The sequence below is a fragment of the Dysidea avara genome, chromosome 4 (genome assembly GCF_963678975.1).
Source record: "Dysidea avara chromosome 4, odDysAvar1.4, whole genome shotgun sequence".
In the NCBI taxonomy this organism is placed as follows: Eukaryota; Metazoa; Porifera; class Demospongiae; order Dictyoceratida; family Dysideidae; genus Dysidea; species Dysidea avara.
Window position 1 is genome coordinate 42,938,143 of NC_089275.1, and position 17,801 is coordinate 42,955,943.

Consider the following 17,801-nt stretch of genomic DNA (forward strand, 5'->3'; position numbering starts at 1 on the left):
TTGTGCCCTTCAGATATCAGGGAGGAATCTGGAGCATTGTAGATGGTCCATGAAATGATGCCTCTGTCTCTTCAACGCCTGCAAAGTTGCATCACTTAGAGTCAGGGTCGAACTCAGAGACTGATTTGATGCTAGTGATGATGATATTGATGAAAATGTACAGGGTGAGAATGATGATCAATTGACTGGTTGCACTGTAAAAACTGAAAGGTAGATTTAACCCAAAAAAATGGGTAGTTTTACCAGAAACTCAGGTAACCAAAATTTTAGGTAGAAGTAACCATTTATTTTAAAGGTTATAGGAACCATCTATGTGAAGAGGTAACTTTAACCTAAGGTTGGTAACATCAACCAAGATCCAAAATGTTATAACAACTTTGTGTGGGTTGAAAGTACCTCCATCAAGGCAGGTAATAATAACCACCAGGTGTTGCTTTAACTATAGCAGGAATTAAAGTAACCACTTCAGTATTAGGTTAAAAAGCCTGCAGTTAGTGGTGGTGTTAACCACAATACCAGTGGTTAGTTACTACTTACAGAATGAACTATTTACCTTCCTTATAATTAGCTATGATAACCATCCAGAAAGTTACTTATACCATATGGTTGGTAATAATGACTGTTACAATTGGTTGTGTTGTTGTTGTTTGTACCTAGATGATAACCTGCCTCACCACTGTTTGCTTTCTGTGAATTGGTAGCATATTATAAATCCTTTAGTATTTATCACACATAGTATACAAGTCACAAATCGTCATCAAGGATTAAACAACAGTCTTGTAATTGTTTACATAGTGACAACATAATATTATCTCTTAGTAACAGTAATCATGAACAAATATATAGACTTTTACAACATGGCATATACGTAACATAACTAGTACAGCCTGTAAAGATGTTATATATGAGTACAGTCTTGTTTGTCAATAGATATATTTATGTACACAGGTTACGTTTAATATCTGACGTGACTGCCAAATATGATGCACTGCGGTCAGTATTATCAGGATAGGAGAAGATATAATCCTGAAGAAACCACATAAAGCTTTTGGTTTGGGTTGAGTACTCAAGGTAAAATGAATAGTATGCTGAAAACGTAAGAAAGATGGCATCTGGCAATGTTGAACACTGACAGAGAGTCATGTTTTCCACAAAAACAAAAAATTGGTCATCTGGACCTACACCAAGGTACCCTCCTATTCGTGGTGCTGCATATGATGTCTGTGACTTTGCTGCATCCTCTACTCTTGTGGATATCTACACAAGAAACAATAAATATCATAGTTGCAGTTTCATTATTCATAGAACCATACTTGATACTCCGTGTAAACAAATTTGATCGTCTCTTTGGCATTTTTCGGAGCTAACAACTCCACTAGTATGCTCAGAGCTAAAATATCATCACCATCTGAAAGTAGAAATAAAAATACATTAATGACAATGGTCATGTGCTTTAGAACATGGCATGCATAGTGTGCTTTGACCATTGGAAGACAAAGAGATCTTACCAGAGGAGGGTGGACACGATATAAGCGCTATTGAAAATTATTACCGTTAATTGAATATTTCTAATACCAAGACTAAAATGAAGTGATAAAACCTGTTTAGCAACAGCCACACTAATTTATCTTGTGCTTTTTGTGACAAACGGAAGAAAATGAGTACAAAGATGTCCTATTTCCTGCTTGATTCTCCATGAGGACACGCTAGCGGCGTCCGCTTTCCTTTCTTTAATTCCATGGGAGCGAGCATAGGAGGCATATTGTATATCATAATACCTTCTTCAACGATTGTTGGGCTCGAATAGAAGCTTATAAGGTGTCGCTAGAGTGCAACGCATCGATTCCACCGACAAACTTACTGCACACGTGATCTTCTATAAATTCAAGGGTGATTTACGTGTTGGGAATAGTGGGGAAGAGTGGGGCAGACCGGCTAAATATACTAAACGTGAAGCACACTTTCGAATGGTACCCATTTAAACTTCGCTGAAGGCTTGGTTATACTTTTAATACAAATGTATGCACTCACGTGCGCTTGTCCACCCTCCTCTGAGATCTTACAATCCACAAAGAGACCTACTAGCTGGCCATAAAAATAGTTTGACACCTTCTGAGTAATTTTATTTAGACTTCAAACACATTCACTGTATACTATTTGCAAATTGTGTTTTAAACCTCATGTACCAAGTACCTATTAAAACTCTGTAAAACAACATGACTTCAACAAGAAATGAGACTTTGAATTGTACCAACAGATAGTGATGCACCGGTTAATCGGTAAAGCATCAGAAATCGATTTATCGGCCAAATTTTGGAAATATCGGTAATTATTAGTAGATGTTTTGGCAGATTAATTTTGCTGACCCTAACATTATATTTAAGAAATCAAGACAGAAATTAAGGAAATATATTGCAATATTGCATAAAACATGTAGAAATTGAGTAAATATAAACATCGGATCGGTTATCGGTATCGGCCAGTATGTAATTCAAGTATCAGATAATCGGTTAAATCTCTTATTGGTGGATCACTACCAACAGACATGGTCATAAGATATTACTTTAAATACAGACTTCTATGATATGCAATAATAGCAGTCACACTGTACCTTCTTCACGAGCAGTCTTCAGCACTTCTTTGACGTTCTTCTTAGAGCTTTTTTTGCCCAATGCAATGATAGCTGGAACATATCGAGCCCATTCCCTCAGAAAAGAATCTTTTACATTTGCTCTCCCTGTTATCATAGCTAATTCTTGCTCCAACTGTATACAATAACAACATAAACATTTAACAATATTACTGTACATGCTTACAATTGCTGGAAATTTGAGGCATGGATATTCAGTAATGATAGACTTAACACTGGTGGCATCTTTCCGTACATAAACCCATTGATTCTGAAAAGTGGTTTTCATTAATGGAAGCAATACCCGGTCACGAGGAGTACGATTTTTCATTTCTTCCACCATAGCCTTGTTGTGTTCTTCAAAAGTCTCCAAATCCACAATAGGTGAGTTCTGAGTTAGTGGGTACCTTCTTTGAAGTTTGTCCTTGTTATTACTTCTTTTTGGAGCAGGTGATTGATCAATGGAAACTCCTCTCTTTCTGTCCAGTTTGATTAAATTTCGGATTCTTTCAATCATTTTGTCCACCCATGAAGTCTGCAGCAATAAACTTTCACATAAGAGCAAATTCATACATCATACAAATACAAGAAGTATATATAATATAATTTTAAAAGATGCCATCAAATTTCAGAAAATTGTCAAAATAAGCATGAGATATGCTAAAGATTTAACTGTACATGGCCGAAGTACAAAGTTCTTATTATTAAAATTGTGTTTCTAGTAGGGGTGTACTGATACACCGATATCATATTGGTTGCTGGTACGGAGACTTTTGTCAATATCGGTAGGGATCAATATTACTGCCAAAACCGATACGATATACCGATATACAGTACAACTGGGCTGTCTTAAAGACAGTGTGCACTGACTATGCGATGTAATACAGCTAACAAGACTGGGAAACAGTGACTTTCTTGCTTATTGCAAAACACTATGCTACGAGAAGCCATCTAAGTGCACACACATGGCTACTGTTTTATTGTTATAACGTTTACCAATCATACAATCAACAATCAAATTAGTGAGTTTTAAAAGAAACCATGGAATGAACCAGAGAATACAACCTAGAACAACCAGCCATTAAAATGGAGAGTAATCTTAGCAGGAGTATCCATTAAAATATTTGTTGTCTGGGCCACATAATAGAGGCCACATAATAGAGGCCACACCACCATAGGCAACGAAGCATTGCCAGTGATCTTACAGTGGTTATAAGTGCATAAATATAGTTTAATTTGACATCTCCATTTGGTTTCTAAATTTATATCGGTATATCAGATCAGTATCGGTGTTTAGATTCAACATATCGGAATATATCGGATTGGTTCAAAATTTCTGTATCTTTTGGCTAATTGCCACGTAAGAAGCCATACCATGCTCTATGCATTTTACTCTCCAATGTTGCAAGAAGCAACCAATCCACTGTAGCGTAAATCTGCAGTACATGTATACAGTCCACAGTACTTGTATTCTTGCTTATTATTTTAGCTCCAATATTCGGTATAGCTGTTCTTCCATACAAAAACGTACACAAACTAATTACAAAAAACGAAATACAAGTACAAATATAGTGGATGGAAACTTGGAGGACAATACATCATCATCTAGTAATCATTCCACCAGTGTTCAGCTGAATATAACCATGTGGCAAATGCTATGCATTGCTAGAAAATGCCAGAATTTAATGCACTATAGCAACTTAGATTGCACACGTGAAGTTACAAAAATCACTACCATATTGTGTACTTTGCACGGGAGGATCAACGGCGGCAGTTGTACTCCATTGGCCATACAATGACAAAATGTGTGTTGTTTTGTTAATATGGCAGTTATTCCATAGATATGTGGTAAACAAACTGTTTTATCTCTGAATGAGTGCATACAATATGCACGAGTATTTATACCCATTGTTCCTCCCATGCAAAACCATCCAAGTATTAATTAAAGCACCACAAATTCGTGCTGTATGGAAAACACAGCACTCAGGATAGGAAAAATTAAAAATAGACAGTTATTGCTATTTAAATGTACAAATTATACTCTTTAATATGTGTACAATTGCATAACATAACTTACATAGCCATCACCTATATCATCCTTCATATATGGATATTTAAGGATAAGGAGTCTGGCAACCTGCTCACAGTTGCTTCTGGATGGCTTCGAACCCACTTTAGAAATTGTAAGAGTAACCAAGGTTCTAACAATATCATTCCGACTTTCTCGTGTTAGCTCCTTTCTCTTAATACAGGCATCCGTCTCTGGTCTCCAGTGAGAAGGTATTTCAAAACTGCTTGCGGACAGACTTCCTGATGTACACGAAGCAACAGACTGTGTTGAACATGTCGAACCTTGATCACTACATGGAGTTGGACTGTACGTATCAACAGATGACAAAGCAGGAATATCATCCTATATAAAAATCATATTTACAATTACTGCAAACTTTTCATGAACACTACATACATAATATTATGTCAACAATTAAACTTCAAGCAATCAAATACAGCCTCAACTCACAATGTATATACGTAGCTACGTGGGATGCCTAAACATCATAAAATTATCATACATGAGTACCGTTTATTGCAAATACAGAGTACGGGTCAGTGCTAATTCTCAAGATCTTGCTAAGTGGTTGTGAAATACATGGTAGTGCAATGATTTTCCTATAAGAGTATTGGACTGCTCTATTAGAACATCTTGAAATCTCCCCTGGTGAAGACGATATTGGTTATAGCTAAAAATTTAACACTGAGAATAGCCATGTATCACCCACTATTACATGTGCTTTGCAAATATTCTAATAAATTAGTGCACATGCAATCTTTTTGATTTATACAAAAATTGTAAGTTAATAGTCTCTCCAGCTTTAGAAGAACCAGATAATGCCTAGGTAAGACATGCAGTGCTAGGATTCTTCAGTGGATAAACAACCCAAAGAATAATCACTGATGCGAGCCGAGGCTGATTATTACATCATTCCTGAGGGAGAATCCTAGCAATGCATGTCTTAGCTGTTTAGACAATGGCCCATGTGACTGAAATCTTAAACTTGTTAGGAATCCAGTATGTAATCTATGTGTCAAAGTTTGTGGCAAGGTGTCTTACCAGAGTAAAAACCCTGCATACCTCAAAGCATTCTCTGCATGCCATTGTCTAATTGTTGAGAGTCTGTTTCAAGCCTAGCCCATGAGACCAGTCACAGATGCAATAATTAGGTTACTTAAGTATGGCTTTACACTGGAATATAGTTTGTTTCTTTTTTCCGATACTGTAATTAATTTTATGGCTTTCAGTGAATACTTGTACTGTAAAACATTAATAAATAAATTTAAAAATATACCTATAAATAAGACGGCTACTACATACACCTAAAATACCTTTGAAATAAGCCTCAACAGCTTCTTTACAATGCCTATGGCAGGTATCATTTCCTTCAAGTCCTGCTGACTCAACTGTAAGAATTCTTTACCATCAATGTAATTCTCTACAAAAAAAAATAAAAAATCACATTGCTGTATAATGCTGTACACATCAACAAGCTACATGTATACTGACAAAGTGGAAGACACTTGCCGTGAAAGATGGCAAGTTGTGTGAACAATTTTTAAAGCTATGTGACAAGACCGGGTACTGTACAATGTTTTTAGGCAATCCAGTCCGTTAATGAGACCTGGAGAGTACAGCCGGGGCATCCAACAGGGCTGCTAGTAAGTTTTGACTAAGATTAGAACTGCTGTTGTCACTTCAACTAGACAGACATAGTCTGCAACTACGCCGTTCCTCGCTGTGTGCCAAATGAGTTAACCTTTAGTATAGCTAGCTAGTTACGTACCTTTCAGAATTTCACATACTTTCGTTGAGTTCGTTCGGAATCTCGCTCTGAAGCTGGTCAACGTCAGTGGACGACATCGTCTCGGACATTATTGAGCTACCAACGAGGCCACCAAGCTTGAACAAATCTACCAAACTTGAAAGCACTAAACCAAAAAAGGCGGCAAACACCATATGAGCGCCAAGTTGCACCGCCAATTTTTTTAGCTATCACGTGTGCATGGTAGCCTATAGAGAGTTTTCATCACGTGATTGAAATTACGAAGCCGCCATTTTGTTGCACAGGTAGCAATGGTGTTATGCGCGATAGTCGACTGTTCAAGTCGTTCTGACAATGGCAGCGGAATATCTTTCTACGGTATTCCTACTGTGACTGATCGATACGGAGAAGCAGAACTTGAACTACGGAAAAAGAGGAGAGACGGATATTTGGCTGCTATTTCCAGGGCAGATTTAGACCTAACTGCACTACACAATTACAAGATTTGTGAAAAGCACTTCCATTCTGGCAAGCCGGCTTATCTCTATAATACAACGGATCCTGACTGGTTACCCACCTTGCACCTTGGCCACAAGGAACATGGGAGTGCTGATACAGCGGATGTCACAGCTTCAGTGGATAGATGGAGAAGAGCTCAAGAAAGAGAGAAGTGGAAGAGGATAGAAGAATTGTTGCCCACTTTAGTAGCAGAGGAAGTCCAGGTAATTGTTGCAGAAGAGATTAGACTAGTTGCCACAGAGCAAATAAAAATTGCAAGACAGTACTTTAGACCAGTGGACAGTTGTGAGTGCTCAAGCAAGATTGAAAGTCTGCAGAAGGAACTTGCTAAGAGTAAAGAGCATGCTACATCTCTAACAATGGAACTTAAAAAACTCACTTTTAATGAAGAATGCTTAGTAGATGACGATTTTGCAAAGACTCACACTGGTTTGCCTAATGCCAAAACTGTAAAAGCTGTTTTTGAGCATGTGCTCAAGACTCTGCCATCAGATGGTGTAACCAAGTTATCACCATTTCAAGAGTTCATGTGTGTGTTGCTCATGTTAAGAATGAATAGTTCAGTGGAATATCTGGCATATCGTTTTGGAGTCTCACCGTCGACAGTATCTAGAATATTCTTAAAGTGGTTGAAGCAGATGGATTTACGACTAAGCAATTTGATATTGTGGCCAGACCGTGAAGCTCTTGGTAAAACAATGCCAGCCTGCTTTCAAGCCTCTTTTGGGAAGAAAGTTGCTATCATTATCGATTGCTTTGAGATTTTCATAGATCGACCATCCAACTTGCAAGCTCGAGCTAGCACCTGGTCCAACTATAAGCATAATAACACTGTAAAGGTGCTTATTGGCATTACACCCCAAGGAGTAGTGTCGTTTGTGTCAAAATGTTGGGGAGGCCAAGTAAGCGATAAATACCTAACAGACCATTGTGGTCTTTTAGGCAAGTTGCTACCTGGAGATGTTGTTTTGGCTGACAGGGGATTTGACATTGCCGAATCTGTTGGTTTAATGCAAGCTAGTTTGCATATTCCAGCGTTTACTAGGGGTAAACAACAGCTTTCAGCCATAGAAATCGAAGACACAAGGCAAATTGCAAATGTTCGTATTCATGTTGAACGGGTGATTGGCTGTGTCAGGCAGAAATACTCTATTTTGCGGAGTACTGTACCAATTAATTTTGTAACGAAAAGGGCAAATGAAGAAGTGCCTATTCTAGACCATATTGTCCGTGTCTGTTGTGCCTTGAACAACCTATGTGATTCCGTTGTTCCGTTCGAATAGCACACTTTGTTAACTACTACATAGTGAACATTTTCATCCATGTACATACACTGTTAACATTTTTATTCATGTACTATATACATAGTGAAAACATTTTTATTCATGTACATACACTGTGAACATTTTATTACATGTATACTAATAATCACTTCTTTGATTTTCTTTTCCCTTTTGATTTGCTGAATCTGGGTAATATTCTGCAATCTGGGCAGTACCATTTTCCCTTTGGCACAGAATCTGCCTTAATTTTTAAGCACTTTAAATGGAACCATTCAATGGTACAATCTAGATTGTCACACCCTATCATCTCGCCAATTTCTGGGCCATTGCAGTAACAAAACGTTTGACTAGGTGGTGGCCTGGTTTCGTCTGATACACTGCTGCTATACTGAGAATTGTCTACATGTCCCTGAGATGAACTGTGGCCATGAGTTTCCAAAGTACTGCTATCAATTGTAATCTCATTGGGTGTAGTGAGGGGTCGTGTGTACCAACTACCCAATAATTCAGGAAGCAAGCAAGTCCTGAAAAAAGCTTCTGCTCTTGGTACACATTCATTCTTCCAAAACGCATTGTTTCTGGAGATTCTTTCAATGTGAATTGTAGACTCCTCATTCCCAGAGAAGGTACACACACAGAAATCACAATAATCAACATCACAAACAAATATCTGTGTCTGCACCTGATAATAGTAGGCATGGTCATGATCTAGGCTGATTTGTCCATTCACTTCAATAAGACAAAAATTCTTATCCTTTGCAACAGCAGCTGATATGGACTCATCACGATGACAATAAGGGCATTTAATTTCAAGCACACCTTTGGGACAGCAATCACAATAGATGATGCCATCTGGAGATGCCCCAATGTAAGGCCATTGTGGATTAATGAACAACCCGCATTCAGCTACATGTAAGTTTGTATGCTTGGATTTAACTGTTTTTTCGTACCTTTCCCTGGCTTGCTTTTCATGTCTACAACCCCAGCTTGTCTGCTTGGATGTAAAGCTGAAAGCATCAGGATAACAAATAGTTTTTACCAAGCTCTGAGCCGGGTTGGTTACATCAGTGTGACAGACTGCCTTCATCCGAGATGCAGTAACTCTTCCAGCCCTGTACTTAAACCATAGTGGTGTTTTACTTTGCTTCCTTGTTTCCTTCTCCACAGCCTGTGACATGTCATCAGTTATTTCTATAGAAACTTTTTCACAGGCATTCAACAAATCAGGGTAATTTAGTTTGCAGCTATCTGAAGTACGGAGTGATGGTAGTGGTTTGGGGAAATTTGAAAGTGATGCTTTTGGAATATATCTATCTGAATGTGGTGGAACTAATGATAGAATTGCTGGCTTTGTATCACACAAGCTCAGATTGTTAAAAAATTGCTCCATTTCTGTGTCTGTTGGTAATGTACCACTTTTGGAAACTGGTCTATCTGAGTTGGTTTCACTGCCCTCTAACGTTTCATCCAATTTTCTCTTCTTTCCTCGTGCCGATGTGAAGTCAATATCTCTGATCTCCAAGTACTCAACTGCTGTTGATGCTGAAGGTATTATCCAACCACACTGCTGTTGTGTGCAAGTTTGTACTTCTTCCATTCGGTACAGAGCCTCCAAATAAAACAATAATGCTGCAACATGTGTGCACACTTCTCCTAGCCCTGCCATGCAGTTACAATGTGCACAGGAGATTTCACCAGTGGTTTCAATGATAACCCAACACTTCAATGGAGTCTCTCTCAGCCGTTGTGAATGACGGACCTACACGTTAGAACAAACAAGAGTTTAAACATTTTTATTCAACACAATGCAGTGTAATAATAGTACAAGAAATGCATGTAGATGTTGCTGGCAAAAAGAGCCAGAGGTTGTACGAAATAGCTACTCACTCGACCAGTAGTGAGATACTTGTCAGCAACTTTACGAGTCTTAATCTCCTTCACCCATCCACAAACAAACTGGTTATATGCCTCTAGGCCTTTACGGGCTTTAAACTGCTTAGCTGTGACGAAACTAGTCTGTAGTACTAGGTAGGACACCAAATCACACGCATCTACGGGAGGTGTCACATCCACTTCTTCCCCAAACAGGCCGTCAGATAGAGGATCTGTTCCATTAATAACCGAGATTTTGGCAAGGTACCTGTCTTTGGCATCAGGTGGCAGGTTTTCGGCGTATAACGATAAACGCTGCATGAGTCCTGTTCCATACGCAACACATGTGCAGACAAATGGCGGATTTGAAAAATTACGTAATTTAGATCACGCGATGAAAACACTCTATAGTTACCTGAGAGCAGTGGTGATGATTGTCGTGTTACCGATAGAAACTCCAGATGGCGAGTAGTTCTAGCGCCGGTACCAGCGGGCAATATGCAAGGTTTAAGTGCCCCCTTTGTGTTTTCCAGGCACTTAATATACGACTAGTTTTAAGTCACCTACGACTAGTTCATTCCAGTGATCCACGCTTTTCAGTTGTGTGTGGAATCGGTGGTTGCAGTAATACTTCCAAGTCATATTCAGCTCTCTATCAACATATCTACAAAAAGCATAAAGATTCCGGCATAATTCAGTCTCGAGTTCATAGAGCATCGCAACAGTTGAATTGTTCCGATGAACCTGAGATATCCTCTTTCAATTTTCACGATGACGCTTTCCAACAAGGTTTGTGTATATAGTAGCTATACACTGTATGTCAGTCTCCCATGCAGTAACGGTGGTCTAATATGGTTCCTGCGATAGTGTACACACAATGCACATATATTATAATTTGTGCTTGCTGTACAGTACATTAATTGTGTCAAAGTTAATAGTAGAGTACATATGCATTGCAACTATTGCTTTATACTGTCATAGAGTTATAAAAGTGGGTCGTAAAGATGATCACATCATATAGTTTACTGTTCCAGTAGCTAGTGGATTTAATGATCCCTTGTGGCAAAACCAACTTTTGTGAATACTTAGCAGCACTCATGCAACTTGTGATGCAGTAACTAATCCCAATTGCTTTAATAAAGGCATCACATTCTAATGAATCATTAATTAAATACCATTGTATATAGGAAATGAAGATTTCAATCCAGATCTGGAGCATTTGCTAGGCATTGATGCGATTCGTCAAAAGAAAGCCAGCGCCCTTTATTTGTTGAAATTAAAAGAAAACCATCGTTTGTCTCAGACAGCGATCGATGATGTTATGGAAGGGTCAAAGACTGTTTTTTCCCACACAGTGCAAATTCTTCACAGTGGTATTCGTGCTAAGCTTGCTTCACTTGGAATAGATGATACACAAATTGACAGTGTGTTTAAAGACTTAGCCGATCCTTTTGTTGGCTTGGAAACAAGATATAAACAAGAGAAGTGTTTTGTAGAAGATCTTGGCTTATTGGTAAGTTTGAACTAGTACATAATACTCTGTTGAAGCAGTAACTAAGATTACTATGGTAAATGCATTAATGCAAGTATTTTGGTAAATTCACTTATAAACATAAAGTTTTAAGGACGGTGAATGAACGTACACCAATCTGTTATTTTACTATAGGAACCAGAGGAGATTTTAGTTGGTGAACCTTTTTATGCTGCAAGGTTTTCAGGAACTAAGAGATCGCTAGTAGAACAACGCGACTCTTTTCAATATATTCCTATTTTTAAGACCCTTGAAAGACTACTGGGAGATTCCAGTCTGTTGGAATTCATTGATAATCCTCACAGGAGATCAGATGATAAACTTGAAGATTTTTGTGATGGAGAATTAGCTTGCAATCACCCATTATTTTCAAATGATCCACTTGCACTTCAAGTAATTGCCTACTTTGATGAGCTTGAAGTTTGTAACCCCCTAGGCACACATACCAAGAAACATAAATTAGGCATCATTTTATTCACTCTCGGTAACATTCCACCTAAATTTCGATCTACATTAAGGAGCATTAATTTAGTTGCTTGTGCAACACATCCTGTAATTCAGAAATATGGTATTGACACTATTCTTGAACCATTTATAAAAGATTTGAATACGTTAACTACGCATGGTATTAATGTTAACATCAGTGGCCATCAGCGCAACTTTAAAGGAGGTTTAATGTGTTTTCTGGCTGATAATCTAGCTAGTAATCTTTTGGGAGGATTCAAGGAGTCTTTTTCTTTTTCACATAGATTTTGTCGTACTTGTATGGTCAAAACTACATCATATAAGGACAAGTTTTTGTCAAGTGATTTTTGTCAACGAACTGCTGAAATACACAAGAGACAATGTGATGAGTTGGATGCAGCTGAAGGAGATCTAAAAGATCATTACTCTAAAACATACAGAATCAATCGTCGTAGTAAGTTGATGTGTGCAAAAAATTTTTCCATGTTTGATGGTGGTTTACCACATGATGCTATGCATGATATCCTAGAAGGTGTTGCTCAACTTGAGGTCAAGCTACTGGTTAAACATTGTGTGAATGAGAAATATATTACTGTAGCTGAATATAATCACCGTATTGAGAATTTTGATTATGGCAAAAATGAGATGGACAGGCCAGGAATAATAACTAGAGAATTGCTGGGGTCTAATGATAAAAAATTTCATTTATCGGCTGCCCAAACATTACTTCTTTGTCAAATTATCCCTTTGATAATGGGAGATTGTGTTCCTGAAGGAGATGAACACTGGCAGTGTTTTCTTTTACTGCTAAAAATTTTTGATATTGTGTTTTCTCCTGTTGTACCCAAGGGATATTGTGCTGTCCTAAAACTACTGATTGCGGAGCATCATTCTCTTTTCAAGTCATTACATTCAAGTTCAGTGATTACACCCAAGTTTCATTTTCTTGTTCATTATCCTGACCAAATTGTTGCACTCGGACCAATGACCAGGTATTGGACTATGCGGCATGAAGCTAAACTTAGCTTGTTTAAAAAGGCTTCTCATTTGGGGAACTTTAAGAATATTGCTTACACATTAGCAAGTCGACATCAGCGATGGATGTGTTATCAGTTGGCTTCTGATAACATGCTTCAGTCTTGCTTTGAGTGTGGTCCGGGCAGTAGCCCTAGTACAATTGGACAACAGCCACACCAACTAGGAAGCATCATCCAGCGAGCCATACCTTCAATAAGCAACGATGCCACTGTTTTCCATCCTAAGTGGGTTAAGAAAAACAGTATAAACTATTGCAATAACAATTGCTATGTTATAATAGGGACAGATGGAACTGATCCCTTGTTTGGTCATTTAATTGATGTCTACGTTGTTGGGGGTGATTTGTTACTGCTACATGTGTACCATTGTCAGACTATTTACTTTGACGATCATTTTCATTCTTATGTCATCAGTGACACCACAAATATGTCGATTGTGTGTCTTCAAGATCTTTTAAGTCCTTTTGTACTTCATGGGCACAAACTCTTTGATGGAAGATCTGAAACTTACATAACCATGAAACATTTGATTTTTAGTTAACCTAACTATCATATGAACGTAACTTTTAATTTGGTTATTTTGACATTTTTGTAGTTTGTTTTAACCTATTTACACAGTCAAATGTACCTAAGTTATAAGAAGGATAAACAACCAATCTGTTTGAAAGTTATTTCTACTAAGTATGGGTTGAAATTACTCAAATAGTTAAATATATCCAACAAAGTAGATTTAACTCACTTAATGTTGCATTAACCATATATTATCTAGGTAGTTTTTACCATTGTGGTTATTTCTACCTTGCAGTTTTTACAGTGTGTGCTGGTGATGACAGTATGGAGAATGACAATCAACTGACAATTGTTACTAAACGGTCTAGAGTGCTGGAAGCTGTGTGGTGGAGAAGCAGGAGACAGAAAGTACTGTACAACTGAATCTCAGATCCTCAACAGCAGAGCATCTCTTAAATTTTTGATTATTGTCACTGCAATACTTCCTGCACCAGAGCCCATGAACTATCTATTGTACAGTACCTTTACCATCTTCTATCAACAGTCACCATTATTCTTTTTTTTTGTGAATGCTGTATTTTTGTGGAACACTGTATCACTTGGTACACTCACTATCAAATCTGTAAATTCTTTTTGTCGTGCCATTTATCGTCTTTTTGTACTTGACTTTTGAGTCTCTGTGCATGTGTTTGTTTTGTGTATTGCTTCTTTTCTTTGTAGTGTACTTTTGTTATACTTTGTCCTCATAATGTTATTTTAGTAGTGTATGTGTTGAGGGAAGCACCCTTATACAGGCTATGTCTTTCTTGTACAGGCTCTATGTCTTTTGGCACCACCCTGTCATATTGACAAATTAGATTAATAGAATAAATAAAATAATAGTCAAATTTCATCTTTCAAACTCACAAATTTCAGGAAATATTTCATCTTTCAGAAATAATTTCAGAAGTGATCTACAAAATTTCAGGTCATTACCTACCCTCGCTGGTAAGTTATCAAGCTATAACTACTTTGCAAACAAGCACAAATTGAATTCTGTAAGATGCATTCTGTGGTATCTGAATGACTACAGACATCGTGTTTCATTTATATAATTATCACAAACTAATTACTAATGTTACAGTGTATATTTATTTCCATAGTGAGCAACTACTGTATAATTATAGAGAAATTCCTCTAGTACAGTTTGTGGATCATAAAAGCTGTATACACTGTAAACTATAATAATGGATGAAAAAATCACTTGTCTGCATTGAATAGAGCTTGTGAGAGTAATATTACTGATTATCAGGTCTTGGTTTAATGTACAACCCTGCACAATGTTCTCTTGCACGAAATAGAGCAAAATTAACAATTATATGGCTTACCGATTTCAAAAAATTTGTGCAATAATGTGATTCACAAGTTATTTCTTCATTTCTCCAATGTAACTGTTCAACATTTCTGTGACACTAGCTGTTCTATTGTAATTACTCTAATAGAACATTCATAATGGATTGCAAGCATAATTTATTTAAAATACATTAAAACATTATTTTAAGCTTTTGACTGGAGAATTTGGATATAGCTATTTGGATCACTGCAATAGTCCTGACCACCCATATTAAACCATAGTAGATGGGACATAATGGGAGCTATATGCAATTACACATACATTAAAGATAGCAGAGTATACTAGTAAATTTTGATGCTTAAAATCTGTCAGTGACTGAGGGTTGTGCCCCAGACCCCTGCATCACATAATTCACTATCCAGTCTGGAACCCCTTTGAAAAAATATGCCCCTGAGCATGATAACATTTCAGCACCCAGAATAGATGAACTTTCAACTTTATTGTTCCACAGTGCGCTATAAATGATTCCTGAAAGTGTTATATAACATGAGTAGAGGAACGTCAAGGTTCAATCATTTTGTATCTTACAACAAAATTCAAAAGCATGGTTGATGTGATTATTAAATAGTTAATTAGACCGGCTTGATTTTTATTTATGTAATTTATCCATTCCCATAATGTTTACTTTGCTGTTTAGGTTTGGCCCTTAAGATTCTCATACAGCTGTACTTAGCATCATATGACTGTCAGCTAAATGTAGTCATTACATAATATATCACACTGACTTTTGGACTGTTTTAAATGATATTGCCACATGTTACCAGCTAAGAAATTTCTTGGGTTCCTTTTTTAAAAGAGTCAGTGAACTGTTAAAAGTTCAGCCTTACTGTACCTGTTGAATATTCTTAGAGTTATAGTGATAAATTAAAGCAGGAACAATTAGCACTGAGTAAATACAGAGCAAATAATTATTTTATTATACTGAGTCAGTATTAGTTAGTATAAAGATGTCATGCTATCATTATCTCATAAATTCCAACAGGTCTGTTTACCCTAATGAAATCATAATATAAATCTTGCTCTGCCAGTATGGGGTACCTCACTAGTGACAAAACATTATAACTGGCTACTGAACAATTGGTATAATTTTGTAACACATGTATAGCTAATGATGTTCACTATTTTCATAGGGATTCAGCTTAGTCCACCAATTTAGTTCGATAACCACATCCTTTAATAAGGACTAAACCACACTTTATCGATCTCACCTGATACCATCTCAGTTATACCATAAAATTCCTTTGCAACCAGTTGAACTCTCTGCAGGTGACTTGTTTGTACAACTGATCTCTCTACAGGGTGACTTTTGCAGCTGAAGTCTCTACAGGGTGACTTGTTTGTAGCTGAACTCTCTACTGAAGTCTAACCATACGTTTTCACAAGGTTTCTTTCGCTAACAGGCATCACAATGGTGGAACGGTTCCCACTTAAATGACCATGGCCAATATAGCAGTTTTGTACTGATTATTATGTGTTTGTTAGGTAAATTGTAATTTTCTTTATTAATTTTATTTTCTATTATTTTTTGTAAGTACTTTCATTGTATTTTTGTGTATGTGTATTTTGTGAGCTTTAGTGAAGTGTGAGTGTTTGTTGTTTTGTAGCTACTTTTTTAAACTCTTGTAAGGAAGGACAGCTATAGTCGATTACTGGAGTCTAAACAATAAATCAATCAATCTGGTTATATGTACGTAGTTAAACTCTTTACAGGTTGACTGTTCTTTAGCTAAACTCTTGTGTAGCTGAACTCTTCAAGCTGTATCTAGTTTATCCTCAGTGTGTTTTGCTGGTAGCTATGGATATCGCTTCTTTTCCTGTGCAACAATAGAAACTGCAACACCTATACTCTTCATGCAGCACCATCAGGGGCAGAGCTAGGATTTTTTGAAAGGGGGTTTCAACAGCAGTATTGAATTACCAGAAGCAGGGGTCTGGGCCACTGACAGACTTTTAATATTTAATGAATCAAAACTCAACAAATTGCTATATGTGACCGGATCTGTGAAAAGAGGTCTTATAGCCTTTCCGATTGCGTGTACGACTATACTTGGCCATCCATTACTTGACTTGTGAGTTATGGTACCATCCTGAAATTAGGTCACTTTACACTCCTAAGCACTATACCTGGATGTAATTTTAAGACAATAGGGTAAACACATGATGAGTTATGACTCATCATACTTGGAAAGGATATAAGACCCCTTTTGCACAGATCCGGTCACATATTTTTTGAAAAAAAGTACGTGCATATATAAGTGCCCCTAGTACTAGGTAAAGCTATACCTAGTGGAAACAGACAGCATAACACATAGAGACACATATTGTAATCTCTACAGTAAGTGATAGTTTTCTCTCTGGTATAGGAACCAAGAATCCACTGATACGAATGGAATGACTTACAATCAAAACATTACTGGTAGCTAACTACAAATATGCATTGCATGATTTCATTTTGCATAACACAAGTGATAAATTACTGGAGTTCTATATCTTAAAACACTGCACACCAAAGCTATAGCAGTCTAAGGTCATGCTAAGTTTTGCATTTAATGCTAGAATGTCTTCACTAATCTAGATAATTATGGATATTTACATGCATGTTCTATTTAGAATAGACGTGACTACTTTATTAGAGTATATCGATCTTTCAAGGGCTCATGTTACCTCTGTAAACTCTTCCTTGAGAGATGAATGCAAGCTTTATCAATTGTTGTGCTGCGCCATACACTATATTACTTGCTTGT

General features: G+C 37.2%; 4 protein-coding genes and 1 long non-coding RNA gene across 8 annotated transcripts; 3 read left to right on the forward strand and 2 right to left on the reverse strand.

Annotated features, from left to right (window-relative positions):
* Positions 1–683: 683 nt before the first annotated feature.
* Positions 684–13,952, reverse strand: LOC136252268 (uncharacterized). 3 transcript variants are annotated; one of them, XM_066044682.1, is made up of 8 exons: positions 13,537–13,952; positions 13,192–13,375; positions 6,014–6,120; positions 4,707–5,042; positions 2,817–3,164; positions 2,612–2,765; positions 1,314–1,408; positions 685–1,257 (listed from the first exon to the last, which is right to left on the reverse strand). In XM_066044682.1, the coding sequence occupies exons 3-8, from the start codon at positions 6,062–6,064 to the stop codon at positions 937–939; spliced, it is 1,305 nt and encodes a 434-aa protein (XP_065900754.1). In that variant the 5' UTR covers positions 6,065–6,120; positions 13,192–13,375; positions 13,537–13,952; the 3' UTR covers positions 685–936. The 3 variants fall into 3 exon arrangements, with proteins under 3 accessions (XP_065900752.1, XP_065900754.1, XP_065900753.1); XM_066044680.1 differs by lacking the exons at positions 13,192–13,375; positions 13,537–13,952 and adding an exon at positions 6,488–6,642 and having other exon boundaries at positions 684–1,257; XM_066044681.1 differs by having other exon boundaries at positions 13,192–13,952.
* On the forward strand, positions 3,202–5,134 carry LOC136252274 (uncharacterized). 2 transcript variants are annotated; one of them, XR_010699438.1, is made up of 2 exons: positions 3,202–4,827; positions 4,882–5,134. It is a non-coding gene; the product is annotated as an uncharacterized lncRNA (long non-coding RNA). The 2 variants fall into 2 exon arrangements; XR_010699439.1 differs by having other exon boundaries at positions 3,202–4,812.
* Positions 6,703–8,424, forward strand: LOC136252269 (uncharacterized). Its single transcript, XM_066044683.1, has one exon. It carries the CDS (start codon positions 6,759–6,761, stop codon positions 8,247–8,249), a length of 1,491 nt encoding a protein of 496 aa, XP_065900755.1. The 5' UTR covers positions 6,703–6,758; the 3' UTR covers positions 8,250–8,424.
* LOC136252267 (uncharacterized) lies at positions 8,193–10,530 on the reverse strand. Its single transcript, XM_066044679.1, has 2 exons — positions 10,137–10,530; positions 8,193–10,008 (listed from the first exon to the last, which is right to left on the reverse strand). The coding sequence occupies exons 1-2, from the start codon at positions 10,440–10,442 to the stop codon at positions 8,395–8,397; spliced, it is 1,920 nt and encodes a 639-aa protein (XP_065900751.1). The 5' UTR covers positions 10,443–10,530; the 3' UTR covers positions 8,193–8,394.
* On the forward strand, positions 11,687–14,087 carry LOC136253876 (uncharacterized). The gene is made up of 3 exons (XM_066046536.1): positions 11,687–11,707; positions 11,788–13,492; positions 13,924–14,087. Exons 1-3 carry the CDS (start codon positions 11,687–11,689, stop codon positions 14,085–14,087), a joined length of 1,890 nt encoding a protein of 629 aa, XP_065902608.1.
* Positions 14,088–17,801: the final 3,714 nt, after the last annotated feature.